This window comes from Thalassophryne amazonica, chromosome 9 (assembly GCF_902500255.1).
Source record: "Thalassophryne amazonica chromosome 9, fThaAma1.1, whole genome shotgun sequence".
Lineage (NCBI taxonomy): Eukaryota > Metazoa > Chordata > Actinopteri > Batrachoidiformes > Batrachoididae > Thalassophryne > Thalassophryne amazonica.
In genome coordinates, this window is record NC_047111.1 from 64,887,037 (window position 1) to 64,905,355 (window position 18,319).

At 41.9% G+C, this 18,319-nt stretch overlaps 1 protein-coding gene across 7 annotated transcripts in view; it reads left to right on the top strand.

The window, feature by feature from the left end:
- fryb (furry homolog b (Drosophila)) overlaps positions 1-18,319 on the top strand; it is a 209,896-nt gene that overhangs the window by 141,291 nt on the left and 50,286 nt on the right. For all 7 annotated transcript variants that reach the window (XM_034178228.1, XM_034178230.1, XM_034178229.1 and 4 more), the window contains exons 35-40: positions 131-299; positions 481-571; positions 671-741; positions 2,637-2,787; positions 8,816-8,919; positions 9,124-9,215. In XM_034178228.1, coding sequence (XP_034034119.1) covers positions 131-299; positions 481-571; positions 671-741; positions 2,637-2,787; positions 8,816-8,919; positions 9,124-9,215 — 678 coding nt within the window. The remainder of the gene's footprint in view (positions 1-130; positions 300-480; positions 572-670; positions 742-2,636; positions 2,788-8,815; positions 8,920-9,123; positions 9,216-18,319) is intronic.

Here is an 18,319-nt window from a genome sequence, read left to right on the forward strand (position 1 = left end):
TGAGTCCCAAAAAGATCATGGATTGTAACTGCATTTTAAAATGATGAGATACATTTTTTCCCCTGCTAAAATAGGTATCTTCAGATCATTTTCAGTAAACATCCAGTTAATTTAATTGTGTCTGTTCTAGATTAAGAAGGTGGTGATCTACCTCTGTCGAAACAACACCATCCAGACGATGGAGGAGCTGTTGTTTGAGCTGCAGCAGACTGACCCGGTCAACCCTGTGGTTTTGCACTGTGACAACCCTCCTTTCTATCGTTTTGCTGCCAGCAACAAATCCTCCACCTCACAGACAGGTCAGAGTGCACATTTCTGACCACGTGTTGGAAACTTTGAATTGGATTAGTTAAATAAGACTTGTAGAAACTTTTGGAGAGTTTTCATTTTCATGTTTATATTTTAATCAGCACTGTTTATGAATTGACCTCGATGTGTATCACATAGTTGTGAAAACACTCTGATCTGTGCTGTGTGCAGGTACCACGTCCAGCAGTAACACTGTGGTGGCAGGTCAGGACAACCTTCCAGACACAGATGAGACCAAACTGACGAGAGAGAGCGAAGAGCGGTCAGTAGGGATAAATGTCACTTCAGTTCATAGGTTTTGTCAGACAGTATCTTAAAGTGTAATGTCACACTGAGTGTGTACTGTGTTTTATCCCACCAGGGCCAGGGCTCACAACAGACTGGAGTCTCGCTATAGCAACAGTTCTGGAGGTTCCTATGAAGATGAGAAGAGTAGGTTGGCTCGAGTTTCACCTGAATCAACCAACAATTTTGCCAGACGTGCAATTTTGAACTAGAACTGCTCTGAGAACACATATAGTACCTCCACCAGCACGTAAATACATATTTTAACAGTTTCATAAACAGAAAAATACAAGAATCTCCTCTTATAATTGGTAAATGGACTGTATTTATATAGCGCTTCTCCATCTGCATCAGACACTCTTTACAATACTGCCTCACATTCAACATACAAGGTACTCACTACACACCGGGAGCAACTAGGGGATTAACAACCTCCTCTTGCTGTACTTCCACTTGTGTAACAAGAACAATTACCTGAAACTGGTGTCCTCACTTGTATTGGGTGAGTGTAAGCTAACAAATTATATTAGAAAACGACAACTATTTTTTCCACATGTTCTTGCATAAAAACACTATTTATTTCAGATACAGTGAACACAACACCACTTTGTATCACAAATGTTTAATCATTTTGTTGTGTTTACACCATCAGAAATAAATGTTTTCATGCTCACAGAATACGTGTTAAAACAGAGTTAAATGGTAAATGGACTGGATTTATACAGCGCTTTTCCATCTGCATCAGGCGCTCAAAGCACTTTACAATAATGCCTCACATTCAGCCCGATGTCAGGGTGCTGCCATACAAGGTAAACACCACACATGGGGAGCAGCTAGGGGATTAAGGACCTTGCCCAAGGGCCCTTAGTGATTTTCCGGTCAGGCTGGGATTTGAACCGAGGATCCTCTGGTCTCAAGTACAATACTTAACCGCGCGACCATCACCTCCCCAGTTGCAGGTTTCTAGCCTGATTTATCTTACACTCATCTGATATAAATGCACCCTGTTAGATTTGTATTTTGATCCATAAAACCAGGATCTTTATAAATATCTGCACCAAATAAAATTATTTGTTGAAATGTCTCATGAAGTGAATACCTGATTTATTTCTTGATGGTGTTTGTGTTATTTTCTGAGAAATGGACAGAAATCTGCCATGTAAAAAAAAAGTAATCTGATCTGCTCCAAAAATGAATGGTTTTCTTCTCAGCCCACATCCCACCAAGTTTCAAGAAAATCGATTGAGCGGGTGTTTTTGCATAATCCTGCTAACAGACAAGCAACACCGAAAACATAACCTCCTCATCAGAGGTGATCATAGATATTTGATATCAGTTTGTTATTTAGACAGACCTCTGTACTTGGAATTGTACAGGCATGCACACGGGCAATCAAATTTATGCTATATCCCCAAAACATCGCAAATACGTAGACATAAACCTGAGCATGACATTGGAATGCTGCCTATTTAAGATTGCCACACTGTGATTTTTTATTTATTTTTGTACCATCTTATAAGGTCATTCTGTCGTACTGGGCAGAATGATCTTATAACAAAAATACAGTGTCTTAGTACAGACAAAAAATATATCGTAAAATGTTAGTTGGTTGACTTTTTCACTGTGGAAGACAAACTGTGTTACCCAGGTTTGCTTTGTATGACACAGACTACGGAAATGTGATTGAATCATAATGTCACAGGAATAAAGCACACCAAACCACACTGTAAGATTATGAGGCAAAGCACGTCTCACCCCCCAACACCCCCCATTTTTTTCACAACAGAGGACTTTAACCTGAGATGGCCAAAGACTTACCAAAATCATACAAAGGTTGTCCTGATTTATATGTTGTGCTACATACCATGCATTCATATTTACAGTGCATAGTTTTCACTTCTAGTTTTCATTTACAGGCAGAATTCTTTTGAGTTACATGGTGTACGTTCGAGAAAAACTTCCACATGTGCTGTGTATGTGGTATATGATGCCCTTATGTTCATGAGTGTATCTGTAAATCACGTTATGTTGTTCTTTTATAGCTGACCCACTGCCTCCTTATGCTTGTTGGCTGCTGAACATCCTGGAGACGAACCGTCCTCAACCATTACCCATGCCTGTTAATGGAGGCTGCTGGGCTCCTCTGGTGGACTACCTCCCAGAAACCATCACACCTAGAGGACCATTGCATAGGTATGTGCGCTCACATGCAAACACATGTTACAGAGGATGTTAACTACATTATCACTGATGATTGTCTCATTATTTAAAGATGAATTAAGGCAAAATATTTGTCCTGTCTTGCAGATTGATTTATGATGCATGTGTGTATGAACCATACGTTCATGATGCATTTTGTATGATATCACGCAAAAAATCAAACTAAATATTGTGAATATTCCTATGAATTTCTATGCACACATGCGTTTAATGGTCAGAAATGCATGTTTTGTATTTTGGTGAAAGTTAGGAATAATGTTTGGGATAATGTTTGGGTTGGAAAAACAACAGTATTAAGTAAAAGATTAATTTCTGCTCTTTTGGGTGGAAGATCAATCAATCAATCAATCAATTTTTTATATAGCGCCAAATCACAACAAACAGTTGCCCCAAGGCACTTTATATTGTAAGGCAAGGCCATACAATAATTATGTAAAACCCCAACGTTCAAAACGACCCCCTGTGAGCAAGCACTTGGCTACAGTGGGAAGGGAAAAACTCCCTTTTAACAGGAAGAAACCTCCAGCAGAACCAGGCTCAGGGAGGGGCAGTCTTCTGCTGGGACTGGTTGGGGCTGAGGGAGAGAACCAGGAAAAAGACATGCTGTGGAGGGGAGCAGAGATCGATCACTAATGATTAAATGCAGAGTGGTGCATACAGAGCAAAAAGAGAAAGAAGCAGTGCATCATGGGAACCCCCCAGCAGTCTACGTCTATAGCAGCATAACTAAGGGATGGTTCAGGGTCACCTGATCCAGCCCTAACTATAAGCTTTAGCAAAAAGGAAAGTTTTAAGCCTAATCTTAAAAGTAGAGAGGGTGTCTGTCTCCCTGATCTGAATTGGGAGCTGGTTCCACAGGAGAGGAGCCTGAAAGCTGAAGGCTCTGCCTCCCATTCTACTCTTACAAACCCTAGGAACTACAAGTAAGCCTGCAGTCTGAGAGCGAAGCGCTCTATTGGGGTGATATGGTACTACGAGGTCCCTAAGATAAGATGGGACCTGATTATTCAAAACCTTATAAGTAAGAAGAAGAATTTTAAATTCTATTCTAGAATTAACAGGAAGCCAATGAAGAGAGGCCAATATGGGTGAGATATCAGTGACATCATCAAATCCTGCCGTATGAAGAGTACATAGGATTTTTGTACATTGTTTTTCATACATTTTACTTGCTAAGAAGTTTTCATGAGAACAACCTGGTGTATGTGTAGTTCAGTAAACTAACGTTTCCCCAAACTTTTCTGTGACTTTCTCCTTGGGAACAAAAAACACCTCAGCCCCTTCCACCAGCCATTACTTCTGATAAACGGATAAACCTATGTATAAACGCGTTTGGCAACTATTGTAGTAGAACATCATCTTCAGTTATGGTTGCACATTTATTTGAAGTTAGTTCATAAAATTGTAGTCTCTTGTGTGAAGAATCATTCTGCCCAAAAAATCTTCATGGTTAAGCTAGAGCTACGCCAGACCACAGCTGTGTCTCAGTTCAGGGTCTGCACCCTTCTAAGGTCTGTGCCACACAAAACTCTTCAGGCCTCAGGTCTTCAGACACAGCAGGGGCTAGAACAAACTGTTTTGAAATGAGACGGTCGAGCCCATGGAGCGTTTTGCTAATGCATCATTATGTTTCCCCGTCTCTACGCCCTGTCGCCTGGCAACCTTGACAGCTGCATGTGCCAAGTGGGCATAACCCATGGTTTAGGAGTCATTTTTCAATATTTATTTCTGCCTTAATCACAAATATTACTTATTTAAAGTTGTACATACATAAAAGTGTCCTTTAAAAAAATAAATAAAAAATGTACCAACCTTTTAAACTTGGGGGGAAAAAATTGTACAACTTGTGGGATTGTTTTAGTGGTGCAGCTTAGCTAAAAGTTCCATAAAAATTGTGCATTTTGTGATAAAACCGTGGAATTTGGCACACACATTCTAAATTAACTCATGTTTATCTTCATATATGGAGATATCCTGAATCTGACCTCTAATGAACTACAGGGGTCAATAAAGAATTATACAAGGGTCAAAATTTTAAAGTATTCAGTGGTTGAATTAGCATTTTAAAAAGGAATAGTTTGCACCATCTGTCATGCTTAGTTATCATGTTATGGGGTAACATATGTCATACGTCATAGAATCCAGTGGACGTCGACCTTGTTTTACCTTTACTTTGGAGACCAAGCATTCAACACAGTCAAAACTATTCCATTTATTAATCCTTTTATTTCAACCAATAATTTGCATCACTTTTTACCAAAATTGGAGAAACTTTAACTTTTTACAAACTGAATACATTCTGAAGGTGATGTCTGAAATGATAACAAATACATTTGTCACCATTTTTGCTGTTTTTACCCCATAACTCCAGAGCATTCTGTCATAGAGAGTCCAAACTATACCCTTTTGGAATTGTTATGATCAGACAAATAATGTGGTAAAGTTTTCAACATGATTGGATCATTTTAAAATTTTGACCCCTGTGTAATTCCTTAATGATCCCTGTAGCTCATTAGAGGTCAGCTCCAGGCAAGGGCGCAATTTAGAACTAGAAATTGGGGGGGACAAAGTACGAGGCCCGTAGGGCCAAAGCTCATAGGCCGGGGGTCTGGGGGCCGCTGTAGGCCCCCAGAAGCCAACGGTTTCTAGATAAGCTCAGATGCATTCTGAGCATCCAGAACAGTAATTTTAATGTTTTGAGAAGACCATAAAGTGGACACCATTTAACTTGTGCAATTTGAAACTGTGGATATAAGTACTTTATCCTGAGAATAGCCAGCATTGATTTTATTAACATCCTGGTGTAAATAAGGTATCACCACATGTGTAAAACTCAAAAAGAATGATAGGTTGAGTTTTCATTAAAAAAACAACTGCAATGTGGTAAAATGTATTCATAAATATGAAAGAACAGGCTCTTAATAATTATTAACTATCGCATGCTGTATTTTTTTTTCTCAAGATTTTTTTTTTGCATAAGTTTGAAAAAACAACAGATCATAAGTTTAGGATAAATTACTTATGAATTTAATTTTTGAAGTGGCACTAATGACAACACTCATACTGAACAGAATTTCGCTTGCATAGATTGATTTTGGAGAACAAGCAATAACTGCAGATGGGCTTTCTGAGGTCCCAGATAGCTTTTCTGATTTCCTTTTCTAACTTTCAGAATTTAGTAAATTAGCATATGGTCCATTGATACTTATGTGTAGACACTAGTCCCTAGAGGCAACTCTTTTTGGTTTCAAATCTGGACAAATGCAGTGCCAGAAAATTCCGAATGTGACAAACAAGAAACAGGTGTTGCTAAAAATACAAACTTGCAGAAACAAAGATACTATTCTGACATGGTTTGCACATAAGACTGGCATAGCATGTTTCAAGTACACACATATATGTCAGAAGGTGGGGGGGGCATACCATATTCTAAACTAATTCATGCATTTATTTCCTCTAGGCTGGACTATTGTAATTCATTATTATCAGGTTGTCCTAAAAGTTCCCTAAAAAGCCTTCAGTTAATTCAAAATGCTGCAGCTAGAGTGCTGACGGGGACTAGAAGGAGAGAGCATATCTCACCCATATTGGCCTCTCTTCATTGGCTTCCTGTTAATTCTAGAATAGAATTTAAAATTCTTCTTCTTACTTATAAGGTTTTGAATAATCAGGTCCCATCTTATCTTAGGGACCTCGTAGTACCATATCACCCCAATAGAGCGCTTCGCTCTCAGACTGCGGGCTTACTTGTAGTTCCTAGGGTTTGTAGGAGTAGAATGGGAGGCAGAGCCTTCAGCTTTCAGGCTCCTCTCCTGTGGAACCAGCTCCCAATTCAGATCAGGGAGACAGACACCCTCTCTACTTTTAAGATTAGGCTTAAAACTTTCCTTTTTGCTAAAGCTTATAGTTAGGGCTGGATCAGGTGACCCTGAACCATCCCTTAGTTATGCTGCTATAGACGTAGACTGCTGGGGGGTTCCCATGATGCACTGTTTCTTTCTCTTTTTGCTCTGTATGCACCACTCTGCATTTAATCATTAGTGATCGATCTCTGCTCCCCTCCACAGCATGTCTTTTTCCTGGTTCTCTCCCTCAGCCCCAACCAGTCCCAGCAGAAGACTGCCCCTCCCTGAGCCTGGTTCTGCTGGAGGTTTCTTCCTGTTAAAAGGGAGTTTTTCCTTCCCACTGTAGCCAAGTGCTTGCTCACAGGGGGTCGTTTTGACCGTTGGGGTTTTACATCATTATTGTATGGCCTTGCCTTACAATATAAAGCGCCTTGGGGCAACTGTTTGTTGTGATTTGGCGCTATATAAAAAAAAAAATTGATTGATTGATTGATTCTGTCCCCCCTGGTTGAAAAGGTGGGGGGGACATGTCCCCCCATCCCCCACCAAAATGCGCGCATGGCTCCAGGATGGCTCCATATCTGGAAATAAACATTAGTTAATTTAGAATACGTATGTGTGCCAAATTTGATGCCTTTATCACAGAATGCACAATTATTTTGCTATACTGCCCCACTATATTGGGCCATGAAGAATCTACCTGATGTATCCTTTGTTTGCTCAACAAAGATTTAATACAATTTGATGTTTATATTTTTAAATAATGAAACTGTATTAGTGGTAACTCAGTAGAAAAGTAATTTGTCGTGCTGGTTCACATGCACACTTCCCTCTTGGCAAACAAAAATCTATTCTGTGCTCAATAAATGTATTTTGTGATTGTTATGATTTAAATTCACCCTATTGACATTTCAAATCTCGCAAAACTTCGAAGAGGTCGCCGCACTGCGAGATCTCAGTAACATTGAGAACTACATTGAGACGCTCTGATCGGGCTTCACTTTAACCGCTGCACACGGACAACACCATTAACATCGCAACATAAAACTGTTTTTATATTGTGCCTAAAACTCTCATGAATATATTCTCTGGGTTTATAGATGTTGTTATTGCGTTTGTTTTATGTAAACATGCGAGAATCACAGGCTGTCTCTCCGTTATTTTCAATGGGAGCTGCTGTGAGCTACGCTCGCTTCCTGATCATGTCGTTCTTGGGGAAAGTGAAGTTTGCTCTTTAACGTCCTGATTATTGTTCTTTACAACACTGTTTGTCCTCTTTGTTCCAGACTAATATATAATATGTCTGAAATTAGGTTTCCGTTTATTAAATTCCACGCAGATTAAACGTAACAGACACAGATTATTTGTTATAATTGTTTTAGCAAGTTTACAGGGTATCATGCAGCAGTCTCTTATTAACGTGATGAAAAGCATAAAAAAATTACATTTTTGTAGTATAATATTCATTTACAATTGTCATCATGTGGATTCTCTATGTTGTTTTGACTGCAGCGTCTCTCTGGCACGCAAGGGATTATGGGATACGTAAATAGGGCGATTGGACACCCACTAATAACATATATCACACAGGGTGTTATTTTGTATCTCCATTCTTTGTGCATGGTTAGCAATTTGGCACAGCGCAAACTCTTATGACGTGCACACAAACATGAGAAATAATTGTATTGTGCACACCTTAGAAGTTTGAGTTCTAATAAAACAAAGCCTTGTTACATATTTATTTCTGTCTCATTCTAACTCTACTTTGAGTCCTTCTACCACCGATGGGTCAACCTGTGCATCTCCTGCTTCTCTAGAGGTGCACACCGTAACGTGTACACCGTGTTATGTGTTTCTTCCAGAATACATTTCTGCATGATGCTGAGGCAGTATTGCAATCACATCGTATTATGATGTCGTGAACAGCTGTCTTAAAGGATGTCACTTTATTTCTAAATGTACAGCACTCCCTTTGGAAAATGTTTTCAAACTAATTCAAGCAGGACCTTTGTTTCCTCTGCCACCTTATACGGACTTATCAAAGGACAGGACCAATTGACCCAAGGACTTGAACCCAGACTATGCCCACTGCCTATGGACAATGCATGCATGGTTTGTTGTCACATTGAGCACTCAGTACATTTGTGTGTCCTCAGGTGTAACATTGCAGTGATCTTCATGACTGAAATGGTGGTGGATCACAGTGTGAGAGAGGACTGGGCATTACATCTGCCCCTTTTACTCCATGCCCTCTTCTTGGGTATAAAACCGCAACACACAATCACTACACGTTACAGTTTTGCTCTTTCCCTGTGAAATTTAACAAAAATAAAAATGTATGTGCTTGTGATTCAAGATTTTGTTGAATACATTAGACCTGTTGATAAACATATTGTCTGTCCTTGATTCAGTTGAAAAATAATTCTGCTTTTTGTCGTCCTGTGTGCATTTTCTTTTGGACTAGGTCTGGACCACTATAGACCAGAAGTCTATGAACACAGTAAACGCCTCCTTCTCCACCTCCTCATTGCCCTCTCCTGCAACAACAACTTTCAGGTCAGAATTTATTACAACATGGACCCAAAAACAAACAGCTCATTTTGTCAAGCAACATTTTCACTTGCGGATTATTATGATCATCAGTAGTGTGTGTGTGTGTGTGTGTGTGTGTGTGTGTGTGTGTGTGTGTGTGTGTGTGTGTGTGTGTGTGTGTGTACACACACACACACGTGCACCCACCCTGTGGAACGGTCTTCCTGCGACCGTGAGGCAGTCGGAGTCCGTGGACATTTTTAAGTGAAGACTTAAAACCCATTTTTATTCTCTTTCTTATGAATAGTCTTTATTTTTTATCTGTTTTATTCTTTTACTTCTGTTTTTAATTATGTATTTGAATTTTGTATTAATTTTTAATTATTTATTTAATTTTTATATTGAATTGTTCCGATTTGGCGCATTATAAGGTGATTAAATTGAACTGAATTGAATTGAGAAAAAAAAAAAAATATATATATATATATATATATATATATAATTTATTTATTGTACTTTATTAAAATAAGGACAGTCTTTCATAATCATTTCAGACATCACCTTCAAAATCCTCCATTTCAGTCTGAGGGTGCTGTTTTTGTCTTAACAATACAACAGTGTTGCACTGTCACTTTTGTGCTGAGGGGTTCATTGGGAGCGGGGGATGGAACCCTATCACAGCGGTCATTTGGTGAGAGGTGGGGTACATGCTGGGGAAGCCGCCGGTCTGTCACAGGGCCAACACACACATAGACACACTCACTCACGCCTACGGGCACTGAGAGTCACCACTTCACCTAACCTGCATGTCTTTGGAGCACTTGGACGGAACTCGCACAAGGACAGGGAGAACATGCAAGCTCCACACACACAGGATCAGGTTGGAAACTAACCTGGGACCTTCCTCCTGTGAGGCAACGGTGTTACACGAACAATTTGATGTAATTCCTGTATCAGCTTGAGTGCATTTTAGCTAAATCACGGTTAGCCAGTAGTTCTAAAAAAGATCATTTTGATGATTACTTCGGCCCAATCTCAATTCTCTTTTGTACCCCTTCCCCTTGGCCCTACCCCTATGCCTATCCCTTTAAAACAAGGGGTAAGATGAAGGGGTATGCCTCTAGCCCTATGAATTGAGACACCCCTCCGCCTTAGGGGGGAAAAAAAAGCTGCCCGTCTCAAACTGCCGTCTTCACTGTCTGTCAACATGGCAACCGAAGCGAAACTTGTTGCAGTAGCCTGTTTGCTCGTTTTGTTTTCTCGCCTTTCTACGTAAATGCAAAGAAATAGAAGAAGTCGCAGATTTCTTCGATGCATTGCAATCATGTCGGAGAATTTTGTGGTATTAATAATTAATTTAATTTATTCGTAATTTATAATAGTAATTAATAGTATTAATAATTAATTAATTCGTAATCGATGTTAATACTGATAATAATTAGTCATGAATTGATTTACTAATTAAAATAAATATATCAGTCTGTGGGGAATGAATGTATACATTATACAAATTTCACTTTTTGAATGGAATAAATACTAAATAAATAATACTGAAATAATTCAACTTTTTTCATGATATTCTAATTATATGAGCAGCACCTGTCTGTATGTTATGGGCTGCATCTAGTTCTGTTAACCTTATACAGTGGGGAAAATAAGTATTTGACCCCCTGTCAGTTTTGCAGGTTTTCCCACCTACAAAGAATGGAGAGGTCTGTAATTTTTATCGTAGGTACACTTCAACTGTGAGAGACAGATTCTTAAAAAAAATCCAGTAAATCACATTGTATGATTTTTAAATAATTAATTAATTTGTTGCATAAAATAAGTACTTGACCCCTAGAAAAACAGAGCTTAACAATTGGTACAGAAACATTTGTCTGCCATTACAGAGGTCAGACGTTTCCTGTAGTTCTTGACCAAGTTTGCACACACTGCTGCAGGGATTTTGGTCCACTCCTCCATACAGATCTTCTCCAAATCTTTCAGGTTTTGAGTTTCAGCTCCCTCCAAAGATTTTCTATTGAGTTCAGGTCTGGAGACTGGCCAGGCCACTCCAGGACCTTGAAATGCTTCTTACAGAGCCCCTCCTTAGTTGCCCTGGCTGTGTGTTTGGGGTCATTGTCATGCTGGAAGACCCAGCCATGACCCATCTTCAATGCTCTTACTGAGGGAAGGAGGATGTGCCAAAATCTCGTAATACATGACCCCATCCATCCTCCCTTCAATACGGTGCATTCGTCCTGGCACCTTTGTAGAAGAGCACCCCCAGAGTATGATGTTTCCACCCCCATGCTTCACGGTTGGGATGGTTTTCTTTGGGTTGTTCTCATCCTCTGGCTTGAGCAGGGGGACCTTGCTGCCCTGCAGGATTTTAAACCATGACAGCATCATGTGTTACTAATGTAATCTTTGTGATTGTGGTCCCAGCTCTCTTCAGGTAGATAAACTTTATTGATCTCACAGAAGAGAAATTCACATGTTACGTCAGCTCTTAAGACAACAAACAAGGTGGGTGCAAGTAGAGGAAAATGTTCATTGAACAGCATGTGCAAGGATAAGCAATAATAATACTTGTAACAGTACAAAACATAAGAAATGAGGTAGAAATAGAGTATGTATGTATGTATATGTATATATATATATGTATGTATGTATATGTATATATATATGTATGTATGTATATATATATATATATGATTGGGATTGAAAAAGAGATAGGAGCATCTTCTTTACAATATGTGAAATGGAGTTCAGATGTGATAAGGTGACAGTGCAGGGATTTGTAAACGAGTTGTTATTGCACATGATATGTGGACATATTAATAATATTGCACGTGATTTGTGGACATATTGCATGTGGTTATTTCACAGTGTTATTGTACAGCCTGACCGCAGCAAGGAGGAATGACCTGCGGTATTGTTCCTTCTTGCACTGAGGGTGTCTCAGTCTGTCACTGAACGAGCTGGACAGCTCCACTACAGTCCGGTGCAGAGGGTGAGAGGAGTTGTCCATTATGGATTTGAACTTGGTTAACACCCTCCTCTCTGCCACCTCCTCCAGAGACTCCAGAGGACAGCCCAGGACAGAGCCAGACTTCCTGACCAGCTTGCTCAGTCTCTTTTTCTCCCGCTCTGTGCTGCCCGGGGCCCAATAGACAACAGCATAGAGGAGAGCTGAAGCTACGACAGAGTTGTAGAAGGTGTTAAGCAGAGGCCTGCTCACTCCAAAGGATCTCAGTCTCCTCAGGAGGTGGAGGCGACTCTGACCTTTTTTGTACAGGGCGTCGGTGTTGTGAGTTCAGTCCAGTTTGCTGTTGAGGTAAACACCCAGGTATTTGAGACTGTCCACAGTCTTTATGTCCTCCCCCTGAATGTTCACTGGTGGGTGAGGTGGTGGTTTCCTCCTGAAGTCGATCACCATCTCCTTCGTCTTACTGGTGTTAAGACACAAGTGGTTGCGCTCACACCAGTCCACAAAGTCTGTGATGACCGACCGGTACTCCAGCTCGTTCCCCTTAGACACACGACCTACAATGACAGAGTCATCAGAGAACTTCTGGAGGTGGCAGCTGTCCGTGTTGTAGGTGAAGTCCGAGGTGTAGAGGGTGAAGAGGAAAGGCGAGAGGACAGTGCCCTGGGGGGCCCCGGGGCTGCACCTTACCACCTCAGACTGACAGCCGCACGTACTGTGGGCGGTCAGTGAGGTAGTCGATGGTCCAGGCAGCGAGGTGTCCATCCACACCAGTGTCCTCCAGTTTCCCCCTCAGCAGTGCCAGTCTGATAGTGTTAAAAGCGCTGGAGAAATCAAAGAACATGACTCTCACAGCGCTCCCGCTGGTCTCCAGGTGTGTGAGCACTCGTTGCAGTAGGTAGATGACAGCATCATCTACCCCGATGTTGGGCCTTTAGGCGAACTGCAGTGGGTCCCGGGTGTCGCTCATCACGGTGCGGAGGTGAGACAGGACGAGCCGTTCCATGGTCTTCATGAGGTGGGAGGTCAGGGCAACTGGTCTGTAGTGGGCCGGTTCCTTGGCGTGCAGTGTTTTGGGAACCGGGACCACACAGGAGGTCTTCCACAGGGTGGGGACCACCCCCAGGCTGAGGCTCATGTTGAAGATGTGGGTGAGGACCTCACAGAGCTCATCTGCACAGGTCCTCAGCAGCCTCGGGGAGATCCCATCAGGTCCTGCTGCTTTCCTCTGCTTCAGCTGCAGGAGCTGGCCTCTCACCTCAGTTGGAGTTACAGTGAGGGGAGGGGGGAGCTGGGGTGTGAGCTGAGGTGGGCTGGTGCTGAATACAGCCGCGGGGGGACAAGGTCTGGGGTGCAGTGAAGGTGACCAGGGGGTAGAAGGTGGTGGGTCAGAGGGACTGGAGGGCTGGCTGCTGGAGACATGTGGGGGGCCAGGAGCAGGCGGGGGAGCAGGTGTAGAGGAGCCAAAACAGTTAAAGTAGCTGTTTAGCTCCTCTGCGAACCGACCAGGTCATTGACCAGGTCCTCCTGTGTAGTTCTAAGCTTTCTCAGAATCATCCTTACCCCACAAAGTGAGGGCTTGCATGGAATCCCAGACTGACAGTCATCTTGTGTTTCTTCCACTTTCTAATAAATAATCATAACACTTGTTGTCTTCTGCCAAGCTGCATGCCTGTTGTCCTGTAGTCCATCCCAGCCTTGTGCAGGTCTACAGTTTTGTCCCTGGTGTCCTTAGACAGCTCTTTGTCCTGGCTATGGTGGACAGGTTGGAGTGTGATTGATTGAGTGTGTGAACAGGTGTCTTTTATACAGGTAACAAGTTCAAACAGGTGCAGTTAATACAGGTAAAGAGTGCAAAATAAGAGGACTTCTTAAAGAAAAATTAACAGATCTGTGAGAGCCAGAATTCTTGCTGGTTGGTAGGCCGTAAAATACTTATTTTATGCAATAAAATGCAAATTAATTATTTAAAAATCATACAGTGTGATTTTCTGGATTTTTTTTAAATTCTAGCTCTCACAGTTGAGGTGTACCTATGATAAAAATTGCAGACTTCTACATTCTTTGTAGGTGGGAAAACCTGCAAAACTGACAGGGGGTCAAATACTTATTTTCCCCACTGTATTTCTTCTTCAAATTCTCCCATTTTTTGCATCCAACACTATTTCCTTTAGAAATTTCCTTGACAAATAATAGCAGTCTATTAGGACATCAGGTTATGTGTTACACATATACGAAGGCTGTCAATAAATTATAGGTCCTTTTTATTTTTTTCAAAAACTATATGGATTTCATTCATATGTTTTTACGTAAGACATGCTAGAACCCTCGTGCGCATGCGTGAGTTTTTCCACGCCTGTCGGTGACGTCATTCGCCTGTGAGCACTCCTTGTGAGAGGAGTTGTCCAGCCGCTCGTCAGAATTCCTTTGTCTGAGAAGTTGCTGAGAGACTGGCGCTTTGTTTGATCAAAATTTTTTCTAAACCTGTGAGACACATCGAAGTGGACATGGTTCGAAAAATTAAGCTGGTTTTCAGTGAAAATTTTAACGGCTGATGAGAGATTTTGAGGTGATACTGTCGCTTTAAGGACTTCCCACGGTGCGAGACGTCACGCAGCGCCCTCAGGCGCTGTCGTCAGCCTGTTTCAAGCTGAAAACCTCCACATTTCAGGCTCTATTGATCCAGGACGTCGTGAGAGAACAGAGAAGTTTCAGAAGAAGTCGGTTTCAGCATTTTATCCGGATATTCCACTGTTAAAGGAGATTTTTTTTAATGAAAGACGTGCGGATGGGTCCGCGCGTCGGGACACAGCCGGCGCAGTGCGGCGGCACAGGAAAAACACCTCCAAGTTGATAACCATTTGTAAAATCCAGGCGGCTTTTGATGGCTTTCAGTGGAGTGAGTATATGAGAAATTGTTTAACAACTGGACATGTTCCAACTTGTCCTTAAGGCTTCCAACAGAGGTGTTTTTCCTGTGGTGGAGCGTCGTGGCGGCTGCGAGCCGACGCTGCAATCCGCCCGCACGTCTTTCATTAAAAAAAATCTCCTTTAACAGTGGAATATCCGGATAAAATGCTGAAACCGACTTCTTCTGAAACTTCTCTGTTCTCTCAAGACGTCCTGGATCAATAGAGCCTGAAATGTGGAGGTTTTCAGCTTGAAACAGGCTCACGACGGCGCCTGAGAGCGCTGCACGACGTTTCGCACCGTGGGAAGTCCTTAAAGCGACAGTATCACCTCAAAATCTCTCATCAGCCGTTAAAATTTTCACCGAAAACCAGCTTAATTTTTCGAACCGTGTCCACTTCAATGTGTCTCACAGGTTTAGAAAAAATTTTGATCAAACAAAGCGCCAGTCTCTCAGCAACTTCTCAGACAAAGGAATTCCGACGAGGGGCTGGACGACTCCTCCCACAAGGAGTGCTCACAGGCGAATGATGTCACCGACAGGCATGGAAAAACTCACGCATGCGCACGAGGGTTCAAGCATGTCTGACGTAAAAACATATGAATGAAATCCATATAGTTTTGGAAAAAAATAAAAAGGACCTATACTTTATTGACAGACCTCGTACATGTGTGTGTATATATTTTCCAACTTATTCCCATTGATGAAATTTTCTGCCTAAAAGCTTATTAGGAGACGAGTGTGCTCAGGGCTCCCTCTTTGTTTACAAAATACACACGCGTGTTACAGACCTTGAAATCCAACAGCAGGAATCGCTATTATCCAAAGGTTTATGAACATACAAATTAACGTGCTTATCCTTTATCATGATTTTCTCCATTGTGAGATATAAAAGTGTCTTATCGTAGCGTTCGTGTGTATATGCATTATAACGCCTCAGTGCACGAGCAAAGTTAAGATATTCTTCAGAACGACAATATACGCAACATGCATCCAGCAGCATACACGTTGCTGTCATAGACAATTGCCTGTAAAGATTTTGGCAAGTTAAAACATTCTAAACAGCGTAATATGTAATGAAAGCCGCTTTCATTTGTGCGGCTCTGGGCGCCATGTTTGTTTCTTTGGAGACAGCGGTAAGCTGGTGAGGAGGTGCATCCAGATTCACTCCATTTGAAGGGGTTTGTAGCCCTCCACCTACCCCTCCGTCTCGCTCCAAAAAGAGAATTGAGACACCCCTCTGTCTCTCGTGCCCACGCAAAATGGAGGGGGAAGGGGAAGGGCCTAGGGGTAGAATTGAGATTCAGCCTTAATTCACAGTTATGTCATGCAACATTTGACTAAAGGGAAATTGTGTTTCCTTTGTGCAGCCTTGGGGAAGGTGTATGCAGTGTTTTTATTTATTTATTTTCTATATTGTTCCTTACTTTTTATTTTTCTTATTTTACAGGGAATATTTCTGACATTTCTGATTTTCCTGTTCTTAACAGTTACTAGGCTGCAACCCACGTGGCTCTATGGAATAAATGAAGTAAATGTTATACAGGCCCTGAGGCTCATTGGTGCCAGTGCTTTCCTTGGATTCTGTAGTGTGAAATGGATGAGTCTGCTATTCCCCCTGGATTGGGCACCAGTCTGATGCAGGTTACTTTCTAAGCCACTACACGTTTACATCTTGGTGGACTGAAACAATGCAGATGAACAGGGATGAGATTTGACAGTCCTGGGGTTCGATTTTGTGAAACGTCCAAATCCGTGGGGGGGGTAAGAATGCAAAAAAAACATTAATGCCAGGAGTACCTTTTGGGGCTTTCACAGTGGCGTATTCGTAGAGCTGGTCATTGCAGTGTTGTGTTTCATTTAAATACGGCCGTAATACGCGCGTACTCAGCCTTTAACAGTGTTCGTTCATACTTGCAGCTGCGTGTGTTCGCGTTTTAATGTGTGCACACAGTCGCGTGTGCCATGCTGCACCAGTTTCAGTGCTATTTTCTGCCTCTGTGGAAGTGCACTCTGTTCTCTACTGCATGGTGTGGTGCGGCTCAAAAACGGAGTCATTTACCATTATTATTATTATTTATTTTTTATTTATTTATTTATTTATTTTTTTTTTTATGCAGCGAGTGCACGTTTATTTTAGAGTCACAGCTCTTTTCAGCTTTGATCAGACAGATCGATCAGGGCGTTTGCTTAGCGCACCGACATGCAGCGAGTGCACGTTTATTTTAAAGAGTCGCAGCACTGATTAGACACAGAGAGGGAGAGGGAGGGGGAGAGGGAGGGAGAGAGGGAGGGAGAGAGGGAGGGAGAGCGTGCGCGCGCGAGAGAGCGGGTTTATTTTATTTTATTTTAAGGAGTCTAATAGAGGAGAGAGAGCGGGTTTATTTTATTTTATTTTACGGAGCCTGATAGAGGAGAGAGAGCGGGTTTATTTTAAGGAGACTCAGACTCCTCAAAATAAAAAATCTCTCTCTCGCGCAAGAGAGCGCTTTTATGAAACGATGCGACACAGTGAAACAGTCCTCATATACGAGGTCTATTAGAAAAGTATTTGACCTTATTATTTTTTTCAAAAACCATATGGATTTAAATCACGTGTGATTACATCAGACATGCTTGAACCCTCGTGGGCATGTGAGAGTTTTTTCACGCCTGTCAGTTACGTCATTCGCCTGTGGGCAGTCTTTGAGTGAGGAGTGGCCCACCCTCTCGTCAATTTTTTCATTGTTTAGGAATGGCTCAGAGACTGCTGCTTTGTTCAATAAAAATTTTTTCAAAAGCTGTAAGGCACAACTGAGTGGACACCATTCGATAAATTCAGCTGGTTTTCAGTAAAAATTTTAACGGCTGATGAGAGATTTTGGTCTGATAGTGTCGCCGTAAGGACGGCCCATGGCGCCTGATGGCGATCTGCGCTTCGAGGCGGCAGCGTCTCGCCGTTTCAAGTTGAAAACTTCCACATTTCAGGCTCTGTTGACCCAGGAAGTCATCAGAGAACAGAGAACTTTCAGAAGAAGTCGGCATGAGGAGTTTATTCGGACATTCCATTGTTAACGGACATTTTGTAATGAAAGAACGTGCAGGCAGAGTCGCATGTCGGGCCGGACCCGACCGCGGGGGGTCGCGACAGGAAAAACACCTCCGTTGGAAACCTTAACGGGCAAGTTGGAACATTCCCAAGCTGTTAAACAATTTCTCAGTTACCCACTTTTGAAAGCCATCAAAAGCCGCCTGAATTTTACA